This window comes from Myxine glutinosa, chromosome 1, assembly GCF_964187855.1.
Source record: "Myxine glutinosa chromosome 1, kmMyxGlut1.1, whole genome shotgun sequence".
Classification (NCBI taxonomy): domain Eukaryota; kingdom Metazoa; phylum Chordata; class Myxini; order Myxiniformes; family Myxinidae; genus Myxine; species Myxine glutinosa.
The window spans coordinates 172,603,840-172,627,545 of NC_136261.1; the positions used below are offsets into that span (position 1 = coordinate 172,603,840).

At 42.7% G+C, this 23,706-nt stretch overlaps 1 protein-coding gene across 5 annotated transcripts in view; it reads right to left on the reverse strand.

Annotated features, from left to right (window-relative positions):
* LOC137411728 (KN motif and ankyrin repeat domain-containing protein 1) overlaps positions 1–23,706 on the reverse strand; it is a 160,102-nt gene that overhangs the window by 21,807 nt on the left and 114,589 nt on the right. The window contains exon 9 of one of the 5 annotated variants that reach the window (XM_078780211.1): positions 16,314–16,407. The exons of the other annotated variants lie outside the window; for them this stretch is intronic. Coding sequence (XP_078636337.1) covers positions 16,336–16,407 — 72 coding nt within the window. The 3' untranslated portion in view covers positions 16,314–16,335. Of the gene's footprint in view, positions 1–16,313; positions 16,408–23,706 lie in introns of those variants that run through there. 5 annotated transcript variants of the gene reach the window in all.

Consider the following 23,706-nt stretch of genomic DNA (forward strand, 5'->3'; position numbering starts at 1 on the left):
ATATCCGCAGCCTCCATTCCAATCTGACAGATATATCAATCCAAATTGTTTCCGATAAACCAGACACCATTTTCTTAACACAATCCTTCCTCCCACAGGCCGGCCTTGAATTGTCTCTACCTGTCAATTTTCTCCTGCGGTTTGATCAATCTGAACCCCACCCTGGCAGTGAGGGTGCACTGTACATTAAGAAGTACATTTCTCACTCTCTGTGTGCTGCTCCTACACCTCCCATACCTGAGGGAGTACATTTGGCTGCGACATCCCCTCCACTCCCACCTCATGTTTGTCTGTGTATTGTATCGTACTGTCCTCCCAAGAGTGACAACTTCATCTCCATCTCTGTCAGAAAACATGGACCAGCTTTTAACCACTCATCCCAACTCTCTTCCTGATATTAGGTGGCTTCAATTGTCACCTGGCAACTTGGCTGGGTGTTGGTACCTCTCTCACCAGCCACTACTACTTCAGCAAAGGACTTCTGTGACTCCATGGGCCTGACTATCTGTGACCTTTTCCACAGGGATTTCTCCCAATGGCAAATCTACCATTCTAGATTTGGTAATAACCAACTTCCCCGCCAAATGTATCTTGCTCTTCTTCTGCCCCAATTGGCTCGGCTCACCTGGTCATGGGCTTGTGAAAGTCAACATCTCTGGCCATTTTCAGAAAACAGCTTCAATGCCAGCGGGTCTGGCAGTTCACTCAAGCAAACTGGCAGGGATTATAAGCAGTCATCACACTTCAGGACTGGTCTGCAAAATCTATGGCCCCTGATGATAATTTAGCCTTGGAATTCTTCCACAGAAACCTGCTCTCTTATGCACGGACGAATCCCATCTCGTCTTCAGTTATCTTACCCACCCGCTCACTCTTGATACTCTGAATCCTGTGTAGTCAGGGCCCTTAGGGATATTTTGGTTCAAATTCTTCCAAAAGCATCAAATTTGGCGCAGATGTTGCCCATGCCATACTCTTTCGATTTTTGACGGGCGCCAAGGGCGGTATGATCCGGGGACCATACCGGTCCATCCCGCCATGTCACCTGACCTATGACGTCATAATTAGGATATGCATCCAATCACATGGCGTACTATAAGTGGTCAAAGTTCAAAATGAATCGATCGAAAAATGAAGGCAGGGATCCATTTTTAAGGTTTTCATAAAATCCAATATGGCCGCCAGGTCACATGACCTATGACGTCATATTTATGACATGTATACAATCATGTATACATGAACCCGGATCATGATCGCACAAAAATTAAACACAAGGATATGGCATACAGTTCATAAAACATCAAAATCCGTACCTTTGTAATTAGACTGATGAACTGCATATGCCTGAAAATTAGGAAATAGACATGTAAATATTTCCTCTGTCAAAAATAAGGTCAGAGTTCGATTACCCAACCCAGAAACATAAAATGGTGAACCTCATGTAAATCTTGACAAAAAACTCAAAAACCGACATGTTTGACTGAAAAATGACCTTTAAGATGACCTTGAGGGTTGACCTTGACCTCGAATCATCAAAATATCATAATTGGATTCCTCGACCTCGAAAACCCCTGAAAAGTGGTATCATACATGATTCCAACCCTTTTGGTTATTTAACTGATTTTCCTCTAATCCGGGTGGCGGCCATTTAGTATTTCGCCAATATGGGGCCCCTGGGGGGGGGGGGGGGGCGCCCGTCTTGGCGCCCGTCAAAAATCGAAAGAGTATGGCATGGGCAACATCTGGGCCAAATTTGGTGCTTTCAGAAGAATTTGAACCAAACGGCCCCAAAATATCCCTAAGGGCCCTGACTAGTGGGGAGGCAGTTGCTTTAAAACAACCTGCAATCTCTTCCAGGAAGGCAAATCCAACCGAAGGCGGTACATTGCAAAATACACCCTTGTAGCAGTCCCCGCTGAATGTACACAATCGCCTTGCACCTGCCAGGACGCGGCCAGGGCGCGATCGCCATGCCGGGCTCGTCCGGACGGGCCCAGACGCGCCTCTCCTGGGCATGCCCGGACTCGCTGTTCCCGGGCACGCCCGAACCTCCCGAGCACGCCCGGTCTCGTCTTTCCCGGGCATGCCCGCTCTCGCCTTTCCAGGGCTCGCCCAGAGCGTCCGGGCACGCCCAGCCTCGACTTGCCAGGCCGCATCCAGGACGCCCGGGCATGTCCAGACTCGCCTTTCCAGGGCTCGCCCAGAGCGCCCGGGCACGCCCAGCCTCGACTTGCCAGGCCGCGTCCAGGACGCCCGGGCATGTCCAGACTTGCCTTTCCAGGGCTCGCCCAGAGCGTCCGGGCATGCCCGCTCTCGCCTTTCCAGGGCTCGCCCAGAGCGCTCGGGCACGCCCAGCCTCGACTTGCCAGGCCGCGTCCAGGACGCCCGGGCATGTCCAGACTCGCCTTTCCAGGACTCGCCCTTGACACCCGGGCATGCCCGGTCTCGGTTTTCCTGGGCAAACGCCCGGGCATAAATGTGTATATATATTGCTGCCCGATAAACAGGCTTTTCAGAATACCTGAGCTGTTTTGTTTCAATAAAGCAACTCGGACGAATTCCGTCTTTGGTCGCGTCAATTCTTTCGACTCGCGTTGGAGCGCAGCTCCTTCACCCTCTTGAATACACCATGAGTATCCATCTCAGATCATTCCACAAAGCTTGCAACAAGTGTGTGTCTACTTTCAAGAGAGCCAGAAAACAACATCTGTCCAATCTCAAGAATGAGCTTTCAAACGTATCTGCCGCCTCGAAAACCTGACGGCACCTGGCCAATCGTTCTCTGGTGTGTGCTCCCTTCCACCCTTTCCCTCTACTCTCCTCTTTCCTCTCTTCAAATGGCACCACAGCCGACCCTTGTCGTGGGAAGGCCGAATGCCTCAATGATGTTTCCTTCAATATCTAGTGTCCCTAACCCCTCTTTCTCTGAACCCACTTTTTTTTTTACCAGTTATACCCAACTGCTCCTGAATTTGGTGTATTTTTCACCGAAGGTGGAAAGGTTTCTGCAACCCTCGACAATGACTCTGCAACTGCACCAAACGGCATCAGCTCACGTATCCTAAAAATCTGCTCAGATGCTCTTGCACTTCCTCTCTCTGCGCTTATCACCCGGTCATTTGCACTCGGTCGTCTTCAATCTGCTTGGAAATCAGCCAACATTACAGCATTACATAAAAGGTGCAAATACGGATCCCCTTAACAGACCAGATATCTTACATCAAATCATCAGCAAGGTCATGGAATTCATCATCACAATTGACAAAATCATTCTTTCTTGTATGGCAGAAAGGTGAAATATTTTGGAGAATTGTGCCTTTGATGATACAAGCACGAGAGTTGGCACACAGTTAGAGTATGCCCTAAGGAAGATATTTGGCTATAGGGCCATCACAGATTTGTCCTGTGACAACAATGGCGGCCATTTTTCAAAAAAGGACAAATCTGCGATGGCCCTATAGCCAAATATCTTTCTTAGGACATACTCTGACTGTGTGCCAAATGCCATGCTTGCATCTTCAAAGGCACAATTCCTTCACCTATCTGCCATACCATTCTCTCCAATGGCCTCATCTCAGATTATCAATTTGGATTCAGACATGATCACTCCACCTTGGACATGCTGCTTTAACTCTCTCAATGATGTATGGAAGCCCTCAATGTCAGACATGAGATCAGGGCAATCTCTTTGGACATATCTCAAGCTTTCGATACAGCCTGGCATCTCGCCTTGATGTCCAAATTCTCTGCCTATGGAATCCAAGGTCAACTCCACTCTTGGATTACTGACTTCATCCACTCTCATGACCAATGTGTGGATCTCAACGGAATCCTTTCTTTTCCTCTCTCTGTCAAGGCTAGAGTACCCCAAGGCAATGTTCTCAGCCCCATCCTATTCCTAATCTTCGTCAATGCTCTCACTGACTCTCTGAAAAATCCTCTTTACCTCTTTGCTGATGACTCCCCTCTCTGCCGTGTCATCCCTCATCCTTCTGATAGAAAGGCTACAGCCTCTTCCCTCTCCTCAGACCTTGACAAAAACACAATCTACTCAAACACTTGGAACATGTCTTTCAATCCTGAGAAATCCCACACACTCAATCTCTCTAGGAATGGACCATACCGTAAACAGTCCCATCTATTTTCTCAACAACCCTCTCGAAGAGGTTCAAACTCCAACTCTTGGGCCTCACTCTCAGCCATGATCTCGCATGGGCAAGCTCCATTTCAAAGTTGTCCTCCAAAGCCAGATGCCGACTGGGCATCCTCCGTTGTGCAAAGCCCTTCCTTTGCACACCTCAACTCCTATCCACCTCCAAGGCTTGATGGAGCTTTCGGTCTGCATGGAGCTTGATGGAGCTTTCTTGATCGTATCTGCTGCTTTATGGAGTACTGCTCTTCCCTCTGGGCTGGCTCACCTAATGCTCAGCTTGATGCCGTGGAAATCAAGACTTTCAATATCATTGCAATCTCTCATGATAAAGCTGAGTCTATGGGCCTATCACTTCACCATCGCCAACAGGTTGGTGGTCTCTCTGTCTTCTTCCGCCTCAATTCTGGTCTTGCACCCTCTGCCCATTCCGTGCATTGCCTCCCCCTCCCTAGGTATCTGCAGGACACACGCAGTCCAACAGCAACCCCCTCCCAGTGAAACTGCCTAAATCCAGTATCACTGCCCACCTCCACTCATTTATTCCTCCTTTTGTCTGCATGTCAACCTTCTCTTCAATCCTATTCTTCCTTCCATATATACAAAACAGCTGCTTACCACCACCTCAAGTCACCCTCATCAAAAACCATGTTATTTTCTACAACCATTAAAACATCCCCACCCCTCCCATAATTTTGCTTATGTATCCATCTTGTCCACCCCTTGCATTCTCACCTCATCATTACCTGCATCCATTGTTCGTCCATTTCTGCATATTTTTCCTGTTATGTTGTGTCCTAATCTGTTCTACATCATAGCTCTTCCATGAGCCTTGACCATGCAGATAAAAAGGCATTAAAGCCAAAGGAGTGAACCAATCCACAATCTGTTCATTTTTGGTTTGATGCAGGGCATCACATCCCAAAGTGTGCCATCTCCCAGATGGCAGCAAGCTGTGCGTCCTGGCTGGTCGATGCTCAAGATCCCATGGTGTCTTGCACAAAGAGTAGGCGAGTTATTGCCAGCACCCTGAACAAATTACGAATTCCTGTCTAAACCAGCTCTATTCGAATGCCAGACCTGGCTAGCTAGTTTGAGGAACACTTGGGCCAAGCATACTAGTCCACCGACCCCAAAAAGGTGGTGGGATTAATTATGACCATTAAAGAAGTAGCAGTAATAGATCATCATTATTATTATTATTATTATTATTATGTAACAAGGACACCAAATGCAGCTTAATTAGCTTATTACATCTTATAAATCATACATAAAACAATAATTAAGGAGAAAGTGGAGCTGATGTTCTGTCTCACATTATCAAGTCCTTCAATAACCAAGCAGACCCAGACAGTAGCAGACAAAGCAAACAGCAAAACTTGCATTTGAAAGCACAAAGAAGAGATAACACCCCACATCCTGCTGGCTTGGTTAACATTGCCACACGTGATGGCTTTGTCCATTGGTGACTGATGTCCTTGTAATTCATGTAGAGGTACACTGGCATGTCATGTAGTACATGTACAAGCTTTTCCATGAGCTTTAGGTATATCATAAAGGTATAAATCCAGTATATTATAAAGGAGAAGTAAATCCATGAAATGCACAAAGCAATAATGAGGAACAACCTCAGATAATGTTCATGGAATGCCAACTTCCTTTGCTACCTTGTCGTATGAGTCACCAGGTGAGTGGAGGGGGTGGTGTTAAGAGTGGAGTGGGAAGGGGCGAGGTAGCATTAAGCAGAGTGAAGCATGTTTGACAACTTAACGGATATATTTGTTCATGGGCATAAGGGTAGTTTGTTTTACGGCCTTTAGATTAGGGATTCCTGTGTTCTTTGCCATAGTCTCAGTGTCGTTAATTATTGATATCGGAGCAAAATCAGCAATTGCAATTACCTCCCGTGACTCTATCAGAGATTTGACACGAGCAAAGGAAGGCGATGTGCATCTCTTTGTACTTGCAGACTATCCACCTTTGATAACCAGATGCCAATCGAGGAGCAGGGCGCCACACGTACACTCTCCGCTCGAGGGGCAGTGGGGGTGTGGGGCATGGCAGCAGATTCCGTGGGCTGGAAGGATGAGCGGTTCTGGTCGAATGTTTCTCCTTCCATGAGTTTTGATGATATTGAGCGAGTTTCCATCTTTAGTTTTGATGATATTGAGCGAGTTTCCATCTTTAGTTTTGATGATATTGAGCGAGTTTCCATCTTTAGTTTTGATGATATTGAGCGAGTTTCCATCTTTAGTTTTGATGATATTGAGCGAGTTTCCATCTTTAGTTTTGATGATATTGAGCGAGTTTCCATCTTTAGTTTTGATGATATTGAGCGAGTTTCCATCTTTAGTTTTGATGATATTGAGCGAGTTTCCATCTTTAGTTTTGATGATATTGAGCGAGTTTCCATCTTTAGTTTTGATGATATTGAGCGAGTTTCCATCTTTAGTTTTGATGATATTGAGCGAGTTTCCATCTTTAGTTTTGATGATATTGAGCGAGTTTCCATCTTTAGTTTTGATGATATTGAGCGAGTTTCCATCTTTAGTTTTGATGATATTGAGCGAGTTTCCATCTTTAGTTTTGATGATATTGAGCGAGTTTCCATCTTTAGTTTTGATGATATTGAGCGAGTTTCCTTCTTTAGTTTTGATGATATTGAGCGAGTTTCCATCTTTAGTTTTGATGATATTGAGCGAGTTTCCATCTTTAGTTTTGATGATATTGAGCGAGTTTCCATCTTTAGTCTGGATGATATTGAGCGAGTTTCCATCTTTAGTCTGGATGATATTGAGCGAGTTTCCATCTTTAGTTTTGATGATATTGAGCGAGTTTCCATCTTTAGTTTTGATGATATTGAGCGAGTTTCCATCTTTAGTCTGGATGATATTGAGCGAGTTTCCATCTTTAGTCTTGATGATATTGAGCGAGTTTCCATCTTTGATCGTGGCAACATTGGTTCTGATATTATGGATGTGTTTGCCCTCATTTCCTCTTTTCGCAAGATGAAAGCACCGAGATATAGTTCTAGTCCTCTACAGTCCAAAATGTAGTTTTAACACTGGGGAAAAAAAATAATTATAATAATAAAAAATAACTTTGTTAACTGAGGCAAGTTAACCTGTGACTATTTCCACACTGAATGTTTTTCAATGATGCTGAACCAATGCCCCAATGTGAATAAGTACATGCTGCTTTCATGCGATAGTCCTCTGCCCATGGCACGTGTCCCGCCCCATACCCCTCCAGTGACTATCAGATTCACTTTGGTAAGTGCATATGTTTCATCTTTAGAAAGTCCTCCTGATAAGATATCCTTAATTCCTCCCAATTGTGGTGACCAAGGGTCACATGTAATGTTAGTTGGTGTTTTAGATTGAATCAATAACCACTCTTTTGCTACTGGGAAATCAGAATCAATATTGAGCCTGTGATAAGTACCAATAATGCAAGAGTGAGATGTGCATGGAAAAAGTTTCGGGAACTGAGTGGCGTGATGATGAGGAGGGGAGTGTCGTTGAAGCTGAAGGGAAAGGTGTATGCTGCATTGTGAGAAGTGTTATGATTTATGGGAGCGAGACATGGGTAATGAACGTAGAGCAGCAACGAAGGCTGGAAAGGGTGGAAATGCGAATGGTTCGATGGATGTGCGGAGTATCGTTGAGAGAGAGGAAGACAAATGATGAATTGTGAAAGATGATGGGAATAGAGCCTGTGAAGAGGAACAGGTTGAGATGTGTTGAGGAAGGATGAAAGTGACTGGTTGAGAAGAGTGATGGAAATGAATGTAGAAGGAAGTAGAGGACGGGGAAGACCGAGAAAGACTTGGCTAAAGATGGTGGAAGAAGAAATGCGGGCAAGGGGGTTAACAAGGAGAGATGCAGAAAATAGGGCAAAATGGAGAAGATTGTCATGGGGACCGCAAGGCTAACCCCCGCTCTAGGAGGGAAAATGGCCTTAAAATACCTGTTGTTGTTTTGTTGGGAAGTACCAACTTTTTCATCCCCCTTACCTTTCCCTCGTTATGTTGGAACTCTACTATACACCCTCTCCACACAAGAAACCCATGTCAACTTTTTTTTTTTTTTAGTAACTCAGGCCTTTGCACAGCGGTAGTTGCTTTTTTGCTTCGTCCTAATTCCCACCCTCAATTTGCAGGTTTCTTTTCAAAATATAATGGAAGGTCACTTTGCTTCTCCTGAATTTGCTGACAACGAGCTTAAGTATATTTTACGATATTTCTCCTCAAAGTACAAATAGGGTTCACTTTTTCTACCGAAATTGAGCCTTCCTCAAATATATTGATTCGCGTACCTGAATTATATTCAGAGGTCATTTAAATTGTACATCAAATCCAAGCCATGACTACAATAGAGCCAAACCCCATACTGGGCCCGCTAAACTGTTGGCTAGCTTTGCAAATAACTTTAATCTAATGGATCTTTGGTGGATTCAGGAGCCCGATAGCCATCTATTTACCTGGTGCAAGCGCAACAATAATAATCAGTTATCCTTCGCCAGACTCGGTCACTTCGACATTAATTATATTCTTCGAAACATTTCCCTTATTGCAGATATCTCAAAGAAGAGAAAAGTGCTTTGAAGAGTAGGACTGGCTAGGATTGGGGTCCTTAAGAGTAAAACAGGAAAATATGTGACAGAAGAAACGCAGGTATCAGAAAAAAAGTTGAAGAACTATACTGAAACGATCTATCCAAATGAGATAGCAATATGATGGCAACCTTCGAAGAAAGAGAATATGGACAAGAACCCGTAATGATAGAAAGTGCGGTATGTAGAGCCTTGAAAGAGCTGGCAAATGGAAAAGCACCAGGTGCGGAGAAAATTCCAATGGAGCTATTTAAGGTAGTTGGGGAGGAGGCAATGAAAATTTTAACAGCTACCTGTACACAGATCTGGAGCACGATGATATGGCCTAAAAGGTGTAAGCAGTCCGTCTGCATACCATTGCCAAAGAAAGGGTCATTTGCTGGCCAAATCTGGAGCTATCAGCTCATAGCCTAAAATGGTCAAGAGTGCAAGCTGTCTAACAAGTCTGAAGGGTGGATGTAACAGGTCTAAAGAGAGTCAAGGGACTTAAGGGGAGCAAAGGTCGAAGGAGTCAGTGGGGTCTAAATGGTATAAAAGGTCTAAAGGGTGAAGGGTTCTAAAGGTGTCGAAAGTGTTGAAAGGGTCTTAAAGGTAAAAGGGGTCTTCAAAGGTCCAAGGGGGTCTCAGCAGTCGAAAGGTACATTCCAATCGTATGTAATTAATAGATGTGCGTGTACTCTGGATGTAACTGAGGTTCAAAAAGTATGTAATTAATAGACATATAGACACACAGCTTCACGGATGGCTTCAACAACTGCTTCACGGCTTTACCGCCTCACCATGTTTTTTATATATATACTATATATATATATACTATATATATATATATATATATATATATATATTTATATATATATATGTATATATATATATATATATATATATATATATATATATATATATATATATATATATATATATATATATCAAAGCTCTCAATTGGGTTGATCATGACTTGATGTGGATTTTGCTGAGAAAATGAAGAGGTCAGAGCACCTGATGTGTTTGATAAGAAGCCTGTACACTAAACAAGAAGCTACAGTAACAGGGTATGGAGAGCGAGAATGGTTTGGAATTGGAAAAGGGGTCAGACAAGGATGCATTCTCTCCATTTACTTGTTCAACCTGGAAAGTGACTACATCACATTCCCCCCCCCCCCCCCCTTCCCACGCCTCCGCCCCCCAAGCCCTCTCCCTCCCACACATCTCCCTGCTCTTAAATGTTGTGTGCTCTCAAGTGTTTGTGTGCTTCCCATTCTCTTGTCTTCCGCTCCCTCTTTTTATATATTTTGTTTGTCTGGTTGATTTGTTTGTGAAGTAAATGTCAGCTCTTTCACGAGCCTCGATTCAGTATACAAAAAAAAAAAAAAACAAGACAAGTATAAATACATTCAAAGTACACCGCCCCATGCCAAATAATTAAATATGCTGCAGCGCGGCATTGCCGGGGCGCCTCCGGCACCCGGCAATACCGCAGTGCAGCTCATTGAGGCTGCATTGGGAGGGAGAGGTGTACACTAATTGATTGATTAATTGTATAATTAAAATCAATAAAAGATTATCACAAAATATTTTCATAATCAATTGGCTAATCGCATAACTAAACCACGAGTGCTTCATCCGAAGATGTATCTTTTAGAAATTTAATTAAATAAGTCATTTATAAAAAATTAAATAATTAATTGATTACTCAATAAATAATGAATCGATTAATCAATAAATAATTAATAGATGAAATGATTAATCAATAAATCAAAAATATCCTTGATAGCCACATCACTTGGTCACTCATGTCCAAATATTAGCTTCCCAGCTCAAAAGGTGCCTGAGATATTGGCCAAATGAGAAAGAAAATAAATAAATGATTAATAATGAAAATAAATAAATAATAATCATAAAAAAATTAAATTATTAATCAATTTGGTCAGAGAACACATAAACTACCACTATTTCATCAGAATCTGTAACTTTAAAAAAAAAAATTTTTTTGTCATTAATCGAATAATTAAATAATTAATCGATTAATTGATTAATTAATAAATCAAAAATATCCTTTGCAGCCAAATCACCTGGTCATTGGCATGTCCAAATATCAGCTTCCTAACTCAAAAGGTGCCTGAGTTAATGGTCAGAAGAGAAAGGAAATTTGATTAATTAAATAAGTACTTAATTAATCGCTAATAATTAAATAACTCCTCAATTTATTGATTAATCAAAAAAAAAAAATACCGTTTTTGACAAAGGACTTGCTCACTCTTGTGCCGAAATTTCAGCTTCCTAGCTCAAAGGATGGCTGAGATATCGTCCGGACAACCAAGAAAGAAAACAAACAAGAAAACAACCAAGAAAACAAACAAACAAGAAACCAGAGTGAAAACTGAGTACTCTCTTTCAGCGTGCGTCACTGCCGAGCCCCCTTTGCTGCCCGGCAATGACGATTTGCAATGCCTGGAGATGGCATAGGAAAGGAGCGGTGTACAAAAATCACGAGGAAATCAACCTTGGATAACAAAGAGGCTGGAGTCAGGATTGGAGGAAGATGTATCAACAATCGAAGGTATGCTAAAAATACCTCTCTGATAGCAGAAAGTAAAGAGGACTTGATGAAAATGCAACAGAAAGTGAAGAAGGAAAGTGAAAAAGCTCGTCTTTTCTGTATACATAGTCGAGGCTCATGGAAGAGCAAGTACACTGAATGGATCAGGACATAACAGACAAAACCAGGATGCAAGATACACATGCATGGAGTGGACAAGATGGATCCAGAAGGAAACTACAAGGAGGGAAAACTGGAAATGGAAGGAGGAGGGATTTGGGTTGGTTAACGAGGGTAAAAAAGATCATTGTTTTGGATTTTATATGATCTGAGATGGTGGGGAACAGCCGTCTTGAAGACCTAGAGGGAAGAATGAGATTGAAGATAATGTGGAAGTTGGCTCCACAGGCAGACAAAATGATGAACAAATGAGTGGAGGTGAGCAGTGATCCTGGATTTAGGTAGTTTCACCATAATGGGCTTGATGGCGGACCATGTAAGCCCTGCAGAAACATGGGAGGCGGGAACGAGGGCCGAGCACAGAAAGAGCAGAGGGTGCATAACCAGAAAGGAGGTGGTAGAAGAAAGAAAGACCAGCGATCTGCCTGTGATGGCAAAGTGATAGGCCCATAGACATAGCTTCATCTGGTGAGATTTCAATAATCTTGAAGGCCATGGTTTTGATTGTGTCAAGCTGAGGAATGTGTGATGCAGGGGAGCCAGCCGAGATGGGAGAGCAGTACCCAATCAAACTGCAGATGAAGACCTTGTAGACTGGATTTGATACATAGGAGTTCAGGTGCGCCAACAAAGAACTTTGAACGACGGAGAATGCCCATTTGGCGGCTGGCCTTGGAGGCCAACTTTGAAATGTGGTTTGCCCAAGAAAGATCATGGCTGATAGTGAGACCCAGGAGTTTGAATGACTGAACTTCCTCATGAGGATTGTTAAGAATGTAGATAGGAGGGTTTGCCAGATGGTCCTTTCGGGCAGAGGTCGAGTGAGAGTGTGAGATTTGTCAGGACTGAAAAACATATTCCATGGGTGAGACCAGATTGTGATTTTTTTTTTCAAGGTCTGAAGAGAGGGGAAGAGGCTGCGGCCTGCCTGTCTGAAGGATAAGGGATATCACTGTAGAGAGTGAAGTCATCAACAAATAGATAAAGAGGATTATCCAGAGAGTTAGAGAGATCATCAATGAAGATCAGGAAGACGACTGGGCCCAGAACTAGCTTTGACAGAGAGAGTACATGAAAGGATTCCATTGAGAGCCACACGTTGGCTACGAAAGGAGGAAGTCACTAAGCCAAGTGCGGGGTTGGCCTTGGATGCCATAGTCAGAGAATTTGGAAGAGGAAGGTGGGATGCCAGACTGTATCAAACGCATGAGCTATGTCCAAAGATACGGCTCTGATATCATGTCTGACATTGAGGGACTCCATCCATTGTTGTGTGAGTGGAAGCAGCACGTCCAAGGTGGAGTGACCTGGTCTGAACAAGCCAGATATCCCCACTTTTTAGTATTTTCAGACAATCACTTAATTACCTCCCCGATGTAGTTCATTGCTGTTATAGAATATCCCTCCTTCCGTACTGCCTTTGAAAGTGTATCCCCATGACTATTGAATAGAAAATATCGTTTCAATAGCCAACTTCTAAAGTGGGAGAACGCAAAGGTACAAATCCAGTCCTATTATCAATAATTATGCATTTCGCCTACAAAAGGAAAACACAAAGCAAAAAGTGTGTTAGATTAGGGTTAGATCCTTATACATTTCCAGTTTTTACTTCTGTATCCATCTTGTCCTCCCAAGGCATCTGCCCCTACCCCTCATTCCTCCCCACACCATTTGGTTGTCCAGGTCTCCCTCTATTTTGCCCTTCACCTTTCTTTTTTTTTCTTTCTTTTTTTCTCTCTCTCTCTCTCTCTCTCTCTCTCTCTCTCTCTCTATCTATCTATCTCTCTCTCTCTCTCTCTCTCTCTCTCTCTCTCTTTCTTTCTTTCTTTCTTTCTCTCTCTCTCTCTGTCTCTGTCTCTGTCTCTGTCTCTGTCTCTGTCTCTGTCTCTGATCAGTTCAACATTATAGCTTTCCATTAGGTTCAACCTTGTATTGTTGTTGCATATAAGAAAGAAACAACAACAACAAAAAAAAAGTGAAATTATAGGACAAGAAAACCTTCCTCAACAAGATTATGGCCAGTCAGTCTCAAGGCGCACAAAGAATGATGTGTTTCCAACGTCTAAACCTTCAATCACCTCCTTTTTAACCTTGAGTTCCACGACCTCAAGTTACTGTATATGACATTATGATAACTCGGGAGAGAGGGGGCAGGGAGGGAATGGGGGGGTGGGGGGGGGGGAGGTGCCAAATCAAACGAATGTATCGGCCTTATTTGTCTGAGCTTAGGGTTGCAAAATTCCGGGAATTTTGAATGCGGTAAATTTCCACCGGGAATATTGGGAATTTTGCGGCAATATTGGGAATTTTGGGAAACTTTCGGAAACTGAGAATTTTCACACAATTTGAAATTTTGATGTGAGAAAAAGATGAGGGATATTGGATTAAGGTTCTCTGGTTAACTCAATAATGTTTTTTAAGAAAAAAGAAACATGCTTCAATAGTTTTAGCACTCAAACCACTGATTGTAAGTAATCGAAACATTTTTATTACTTACTGAACTGTGGAACATATCATTACACATTTTTTACAACATGTGTAAAAACAAAACGCATAATGCCCATGAGTCAACAAGCACTGGAATAGTATTATACCCCAAATCACATGTGATGAAATCTTATTCTTGAAAATTTTAATCAGTTACAAACATTTTTATCTCAACTGTTTTGGTAAAATGTTCACCTCCACAAACAAGGTTAAAATTTGATTGGTCAGTAGAATAATAGATGTTGTTTTGAAAATTATCCAGGGAAAATTATTGGCATTAACCACCTTTTAGAGGCCATTTTTCCCCGCAAGTGGGGGTTGGCCTTTTTCGGGAACTGTGGTTGTTGTTGTTTTTCGGTCCCCTTTTTGAAGCAATGTTTTACGGCCGGATGCCCTTCCTGACGCCAACCCTTTTTGCCGCCTTTAACGACAAGCAGGGAATTACCAGTGAACTGGTACTCAATTTGCCGACCTCGGAAGGATGATACAGGCTGAGTCAACCCCCTGGCGTTAATTCAGCGATCGACCGGGATTCGAACCCAGGATCCTAAGCCAGCACCCTAGCCGCTAGCCCAACACCAGGGACACCAGGGACCAGGGAAAGTACATTCATTAATATATATTAAATAGTTAAAGAGCATATGTTTTGTTTTGCAATTAGCAGCAAGATTCTTGAATAAAGAATTAGCTGACATAATGAACAACTTGTGAACATGTATAATGTATACATACTCAGCCAATAGGAATAGCAGCTCTGAAGGTAAATACAGCAGCTTTACTCGTATGTCCAACTTGTCGTTGTACTCAACCTTGGAGCTACTTAGTGAACAGGGTGAGGTTTAAAATCAAGAAATGTAAAATCCCACTTTCTGAAATTACTATTCACTGGATGGGGGAATTCCCATGGCTCTGACTGTATCTAATTATAGACCTTACAAAATGACAGATGAGAAGGGGGTATACCAAAATGACACATTCATATTCTTCAAGACAGAGACTTTCCAGACAAATCACAAAGTAAATTTGGGAGCAGTTCACATCACCAGTCATGACATCATCATTCGAAACAAATGTTACCCTGTATACATTGTGTATATAGTGGTACATCATTCGCACATATCCTATATTTGAGCCAATTAAGCTATATGAAGGCTCTAGCCAGCCCACAAAGCATGTGAAAACTCTTATTTATGTGAAGAGTAGTGTAGAACACAATAATGTTGTTGCTTTCTAACAAAAATAACATTATTTTTCCATTTCTAAGATAAAATGAAAATTCCCAAAATTTCCAACCCATTGAAAATTCCCGAAACTTTCCATGGAAAGTTTCCAAAATTTCCGGAAAGTTTCCGACCCTTTGCAACCCTATCCGAGTTCTTTGAGGCTGCACATATTGACCTTCACTACACCTCTCAATTGTTTAGTCAACATTCTACAATAACCTCTGTGCAACAAAGCATTCTCTCCATTACTCCATTTCTGTTCAGTTAAACTCCTTTGAGAAGCTCTGCTGGAATGCACACAATTACTCTTTTGTAACATTTCTGATGGTCTCAAGTAAATCAATTTGCAACAATGGAATTTGCACAACTGATATCTCGCTAGATGTAACAAGTTTATCATGTATTTCTTTATTTCATTTGAGCTACAGTTTTTTTTGGGTTTTTTTTGGCCTCTTGTATCACTTGTATTAATACAGTTACTTGTATTCCACGTTTCAATGAGATTTGTAAATAATAATAAGAGTTCCCTCACAAGGAACGAGGACACAGGAGGAGGCCCATCGAGCGAGCACGAACATTAACAACTTTGTTCCTATTATATCCTTTTTAATGCTGAATATCAAGCAGGGAAGCAGCAGGTACCATGTTTAGTCTTCGGTATGAATTGGCCAGGATTCGAACTGGCGACCTCCCAGACTCAGAGGGTATATGCTCTAACTATACATCATGTCACCGAGTCTGATCCTTTTTATGTTTTTGGCATTTTTATTATCCTTAATCCTCATAATATACTTTTAATAAAAGTGCAAAACGTACGAGTGTGTGTGTGGATGTATGTGGATGTGTGTGTGTGTGTGTGTGTGTGTGTGTGTGTGTGTGTGTGGGTGTGCGTGTATGTATGTGTATGTGCATGTGTATGCATGTGTGTGTGTGTCTTTGTGTGTATGTGTGTGTGTGTGTGTGTGTGTGTGTGTGTGTGTGTGTGTGTGTGTGTGTGTGTGTGTGTGCACATCAGCCAAGACAGCTTTAACAGAGAGATGCTTTGTCAGAGTAAGCGATTGATTTATCGAGAGGTCTGAATATGTGTTCACCTTACTCAGTGCCTGATTCATTGACCATTCAGTTTAAGAGCTGTGCAACATCCATCAGAGAAGTTTTGAGTGTTCAATCCCAGAACAGCACGGAACGTGGTTCTGCAACTTTTGTTGTGTATGAAGCTGAGGGAGAAATAGCGAGATCTGAAGAATTCCGACAACTGGCTGATTTCCTGATTTGGTGGCCAAATGGTCGTTAATTTAGTTTTATGTCCGAAGAGGTTTTTGTCCCTTGAATTCCAGATCCACTCCAAATAGTGCGAACACAACCAACGTTGTGTCGGAAAATCATTCAGTGAGGCAGTTGAGATAAAGGGAAAACACACACACACACACACACACACATCTCCACACACACACACACACACATCTCCACACACACACACACACACACACACACACACACACACACACACACACACACACACACACACACACACACACACACACACACACACATATCTACACACATGCACACACATATCTACAAACACACACACACACACACACACACACACACACGACGAATATCGTGGTCACTTGATAACTCGTGAACCAAAAACCCTAAGATTTACTTGGCAGTACAGGTTGTGAATCAGATGATGGATGAAGCTTGAGAGAAATGTCCAAGTTGGTTAGAAAATCAATTCAAAGATATGGCATGGCGATGGCACATAGTACATGCGTGGTACACACTACACACACATTTGGCAACACACTATACACGCATATGGCAACACACTATACAGGCATATGGCAACACACTATACACGCATTTGGCAACACACCATACACGCATGTGGCAACACACCATACACGCATATGACAACACACTATACATGCATATGGCAACACTATACACGCATATGGCAACACACTATACACGCATATGGCAACACACTATACACGCATATGGCAACTCACCACACGCATATGGCAACACATTATACACAGATATGGCAACACACTATACACGCATATGGCAACTCACTACACACGCATATGGCAACACAATACACACGGATATGGCAACACACGATACATGCATATAGCAACACACTATACACGGATATGGCAACACACCACACACGCATATGGCAACACACTATACACGCATATGTCAACACACTATACACGCATATGTCAACACACTATACACGCATATGTCAAAACACATGATACACACATATGGCAACACACTATACACGCATATGGCAACACACTATACACGCATATGGCAACACACTATACATGCATTTGGCAACACACTATACACGCACATGGCAACACACTATACACGCATTTGGCAACACACTATACATATACACGCGTGTCAACACAGTATACACGCGTGGCAACACAGTATACACGCGTGGCAACACAGTATACACGTGTGGCAACACAGTATACATGCGTGACAACACAGTATACACGCGTGACAACACAGTATACACGCGTGGCAACACAATATACATGCGTGGCAACACAGTATACATGCATGGCACCACAGTATATGCGTGGCACCTCCTTTAGAGGCCATTTGTCTGACGCCCTACAACTATGGCAACACACTATACATAAAGGGGCGCCCTACAACTGGCATATAAAATACATTTTCTTCTTCATGCAGCTGTATGAATCAAATTGGCGCCCCATTTATAGGAACTTTTGTGGAGCATTACTTGGTTCCTCCGAAGAACACAAGGGTAGTACAGCAGGCACACGAGATTTTTTGAATGCCCCTTATTTTGTATTAATTGGCATTTTCTGCAAGCTATGACATGTCCCTTCTTTGCTATAGTTTGCCACATGGCACATCCCCTATAAAGGGGCCTTTTCTATGCCCCTGGCATTTTTCACAAGATACATTTTAAGTACGAAAAAAAATGCATTTGTTCATCATACAAGACTTTATTCAAGACGATATAAAAGACTTGAAAAAGTAAGGGGAAAAAAGTATTCAACCCAGACAGGATTCGAACCCACAATCCCCAGCTAGGGAGTCTGATGCTTTGTCCATTAGGCCATTGAGCCTACATGTTAGAATACATTTTTAAAGGGGTATAAAGTGTGTATATATGTATATTTAAAGAAACAATATACCAGCCGAAGCTGAGAAACTAATTTTCAGTCTTCATGTGAAAGTTGCATACAGAGAAACCGTCACAAAAAAAGGAAGGGGAGTTTTGCGCCTCCTCCCTTGATTTCCATACAATAAGCAATATGATATGGTACAATACTCATAAAATGATGCTGAAATTCAGGTTTAAGAATAATTACACTTTAAATACGAACAAAATGCATTTGCTCATTGTACAAGAAGTTCATTTATTTATTATTCAAGACGGTATAAAAGACTTGAAAAAGTAAGGGGAAAAAATATTCAACCCAGATGGTATTCAAACCCACAATCCCCAGCTTATGAGTCTGATGCTTTATCCATGAGGCCATTGGGCCAACACATTAGATTCGTGTAATAATATTTGGAAGAGTTATAAAGTGCGTATATATTTTCATATATTTATTTATGTACATATATTTATTTATGTACATATATATATCTATATATATATATCTGTGCAGCGTCTGTGTTGTCTTGTCACTGAACTACTTTCTCAAACTTTTGTGAAATCCGACCAAACTTCTGGTATGCACTTACCTCTCCCGTCGGTATGTCCTAAAGGTATTTTTTTTGAAAAAATTTCCAAATTTTTTTTTTGGGGGGGAATTTTTTTTTTCAACTTGTTTATAAAATGTAATATCATGTATATTACAAATACATTTGTGCATTATGATTGTTTGAATTATGATTGGTGTAAACCATGACAAAACAGCAACTCAGGTACAGTCATTTATCTATTTCTCTACATATCTGGGCAGTGTCTGTTGTCACTGAACTACTCCCTGAAACTTTTGTTAAAGTGTTTTTAATAACATGGTGGTGGTTTTTAATCATGTGGTGGTGAGGTATTTTGAATCATGTGGTGGTGAGGTATTTTGAATTATGTGGTGGTGGGGTGTTTTTAAATGACGTGGTGGTGTGTTTTTAAATCACGTGGTGGTGAGGTGTTTTAAATAACTTGGTGATGAGATGTTTTTAATTATGTGGTGGGGAGGTGTGTTGAATTAGTTGGTGATGAGGTGTTTTAAATTATGTGGTGGTGGTGTTTTGAATTACTTGGTGGTGAGGTTTTTAAAATGATGTGGTGGTAAGGTGTTTTGAATTGCATGGTGGTGAGATGTTTGAAATTGCATGGGGGTGAGGTGTTTTGAATTACGTGGTGGTGAGGTGTTTTGAATTACGTGGTGGTGAGGTGTTTTGAATTACGTGGTGGTGAGATGTTTTAAATTGCATGGGGGTGAGGTGTTTTGAATTACGTGGTGGTAAGGTGTTTTGAATTACATGGTGGTGAGGTGTTTTAAATTATGTGGTGGTGAGGTGTTTTGAATTAAGTGATGGTGAGGTGTTTTGATTTACATGGTGGTGAGGTGTTTTGAATTACATGGTGGTGAGGTGTTTTGAATTACTTGGTGGTGAGGTGTAATCGTCCCAAACTTCCAGTCTGCACCTACCCCTCCTGTATGTATGTGCTGAGGGGTTCTTTTTTGAATTTTATATATTTTTTCAACCTAAATCTTCAACCTAAATTGCTTATAAAAATGTAATATCACAAACACTACAAATAAATTTGTGCAAAATAATTGTTTGTATTATGATTGGTGTAAATCAGGACAACACAACAACTCAGGTACAGTCATTATCCTCAGCTAAAATAAGCCCGTTCCTCAGTAACGACGCTTGGTGAGGCGAGTGCAGCGAGCCGAGCCAAGCTAGTATATATATATATATATATATATATACTTTTAAAGCAAAAACTATAGCACTTAGGTGGAATTTGTTTTGAAAGCCATTAACTAGGCCTATTGGCCGATATATATTCCAAGTTTCAACTAATTTCAATGTATAGTTCTTGAGATATGAGTGCCAACACATTTTGGCCAGACGACGGATAGATGGACAGACGGACACCAACGTGATTGAGGGTTTTCTAAATATAACTCAAGAATGCATAAACGGACGTTGCTGAAATTTGGAACATATTACCGCAACGTACAAAGCATTTACTTCTGAAATGTGCAGGTGATTTCGTCCAGTAGAAGCCGAGAAACGTATTTTCAGTCCCCATGTTAAGGGGTGTGTACCCCGGTTTGTACCCCAGTGTGTACCCCCATGTCCCCGGTGGGCACCCCGGTTTAGAATAGGTACACCGTATCCCTGCGTGTCGTAAGAGGCGACTAAAAGGGTTGGCGTCAGGAAGGGCAACCGGCCATAAAAACATTACCTCAAAAAGAGAACCATGACAATTACAACGAGATATGGGCAGGGTACAGCCTGAAGTACCCCGTGGGGGACCCCACTCCCTCTAGTGAAAACTCAAGGTGGGGAACCCGATCGAAGCAAGGGTGGAAATCACTCCATTTATGACGACGACAAGTCTGATGCCCGACGTGGAGATCGGTTTCTGAGGTTTTGAACATGGAATGTAGGGACAGTGACAGGGAGATCAGGAGAAGTGGTGGAAGTATTGGTCAGAAGAAGAGTGGACATATGTTGTGTGCAGGAGACAAGATGGAAGGGAAGTGTTGTGAGAATGGTGAAGGGTAGGCAGGGACAGAAATACAAGTTTGTGTGGCAAGGGTGCCCGGAGGGTGTGAATGGTGTTGGTGTCCTGTTGTCTGAGGAGTTTGTAGACAATGTGGTGAGTGTGACGAAAGTGAGTGAAAGGTTGATGATGGTGAAAATGATGATTGGAAAGCTCTTGGTGAACGTCATCTCGGGATATGCTCCGCAGGTTGGTCGGAGCGACGAAGAGAAGGACAAGTTCTGGTGTGCAATAGGGAAGCTGATGGAAAATGTGAAAGATAAGGAAGTTGTTGTGATAGGAGGAGACGTAAATGGACATGTGGGAAGGAGTATGGATGGTTTTGAGGGAGTTCATGGGGGTTACGGATATGGTGTGAGAAATGGAGAAGGTGAAAGGATTTTGGAGTTTGCTGATGGAGCTGATTTGTAATACTCAGTTCCAGAAAGAGGATAATAAGCTTGTTACATACACGTCAGGTGGGTCGACGACAACCGTTGACTACTTGATGGTGCATAGGCGAGATAGGGGGCACCTCCGGGACACAAAGGTGATCCCGGGGGAGGAGGCTGTTTCACAGCACCACTTGGTTGTCTGCGACATAAGGTTGAAAGGTGCGAGGAGAGCTCGGTGGGTGAAGTACCAACCGAGAATGAAGGTGTGGAGGTTGAAAGAGGTGACAGTGAGGGAGGCATTAAAAGAGAGGCTGAGTATGGTAGAGGATGATGTGGTTGAGCTTGAAAGTGGTTGGATGTCAATGAAAGAAAGTCTGTTGGGAGCCGTTGGTGAGGTATGTGGATGGACAAAAGGACCACCGAGGCACTCGGAAACATGGTGGTGGGATGATGAAGTTGGAAAGAAGATTGACGAGAAGAGGAAGAAGTTCAAGGCGTGGCAGAAGGCGAAGGGTACGGGGGCAGAAAAGGAAGTGCATGAAAGTTATAAGGCAGCCAAGAAGGCTGCAAAGAAAGAGGTAGCAAAGGCGCAGGAGGCATGTCGGAAAATGTTCGGAGAACGCTTTGATTTGGAAGAGGGTCAGAGAGCGGTATTCAGGATGGCAAAGCAGATAGCGAAAGAGAGGTGTGATGTGATGGGGGTGAGTTGCTTGAAGGATGAAGTGGGACAAATCGTTGTGGACCCAGATGGAATTAAAGGAAGATGGAAGAGATATATGGAAATACTGTTGAATGCAGAGAATGAATGGGATGGCAACATAGAGAGTAACCCAGTTTTAGGACCGGCAGAGAAGATAACCGAGAAGGAAGTTGAGGAAGCGATTAAAGCAATGAAGAGTAGAAAAGCGGGAGGGCCGACGGGAGTTGTGGGAGATATGTTGAAGGCAGCGGGGAAATTGGGGTGTGAAGAGAATGACAGAGATCTGCAATCTGGTGGTGAAAGAAGGCCGCATTCCAGTGGATTGGGAACCGAGTACCCTCGTCCCTCTATACAAGGGGAAAGGTGCCCGAACCTCTGGACCGTGGCTCGTATCGAGCGATAAAGTTATTGGAGCATGGAATGAAGGTATTGGAAAGGGTGTTGGAGAGGAGGATAAGGAAGAAAGTGAAGATTGACGAAATGCAGTTTGGATTTATGCCAGGAAGAGGAACGACAGACACGCTTTTTATTGTGAGGCAGTTGCAGGAGAAGTACATGGAGAAGAGGAAGACGTTGTTTCTTGGGTTTGTTGATCTGGAGAAAGCATTCGATAGGGTTCCACGTGAAGTAGTGACATGGGCATTGAGGAAGTTTGGAGTGGAGGAATGGTTGATCAGAGTAGTGATGGCAATGTACAAAAGAGTGTGCACAGCTGTAAGGCCGAAGGACGGGAACAGTGGTGAGTTTGAGGTGAAGGTGGGAGTGCATAAGGGGTTGGTACTAAGTCCACTTCTATTTGTAGCTGTGATGGAGGTGCTGGCTCGGAACGTAAAGGAGGGTTTACCGTGGGAGTTGTTGTTTGCAGATGATCTGGTGTTGATTGCAGAAAGTATGGATGGACTGAAGGAGAAGATGAACAAGTGGAAGGAATGTATGGAGACGAAAGGTCTGAAGGTGAATATCGGAAAAACAAAGGTGATGGCAAGTGGTAAGGCATGTGGTGAGGTGGAAAGAACTGGGAAGTGGCCGTGTGCTATGTGCAGGAAGGGTGTCGGAGTGAACTCAATTCAATGTACAATGTGCGCTGAGTGGGTTCATCAAAAATGTAATGGTTTGAGAGGGTCATTATCCAGTGTGGCAGCTACATTCAAGTGTAAGGTGTGCACAGAGGGAGCTGCAGATGGAGGAAATGTTGAGTTGGATCTTGGAGACGGCGTGAAGCTGGAAGGTGTGAAAACATTTTGTTACCTAGGAGACATGCTGAATGGAGAAGGTGGATCAGACTCGGCAACGGTTGCTCGAGTGAGATGTGCATGGAAGAAGTTTCGGGAACTGAGTGGCGTGCTGACGAGGAGGGGAGTGTCGTTGAAGCTGAAGGGAAAGGTGTATGCTGCATGTGTGAGAAGTGTTATGATTTATGGGAGCGAGACATGGGTAATGAACGTAGAGCAGCAACGAAGGCTGGAAAGGGTGGAAATGCGAATGGTTCAGTGGATGTGTGGCGTATCGTTGAGAGAGAGGAAGCCAAATGATGAATTGCAAAAGATGATGGGAATAGAGCCTGTGATGAATGCTGTGAAGAGAAACAGTTTGAGATGGTTTGGTCATGTGTTGAGGAAGGATGAAAGTGACTGGTTGAGAAGAGTGATGGAAATGAATGTGGAAGGAAGTAGAGGACGGGGAA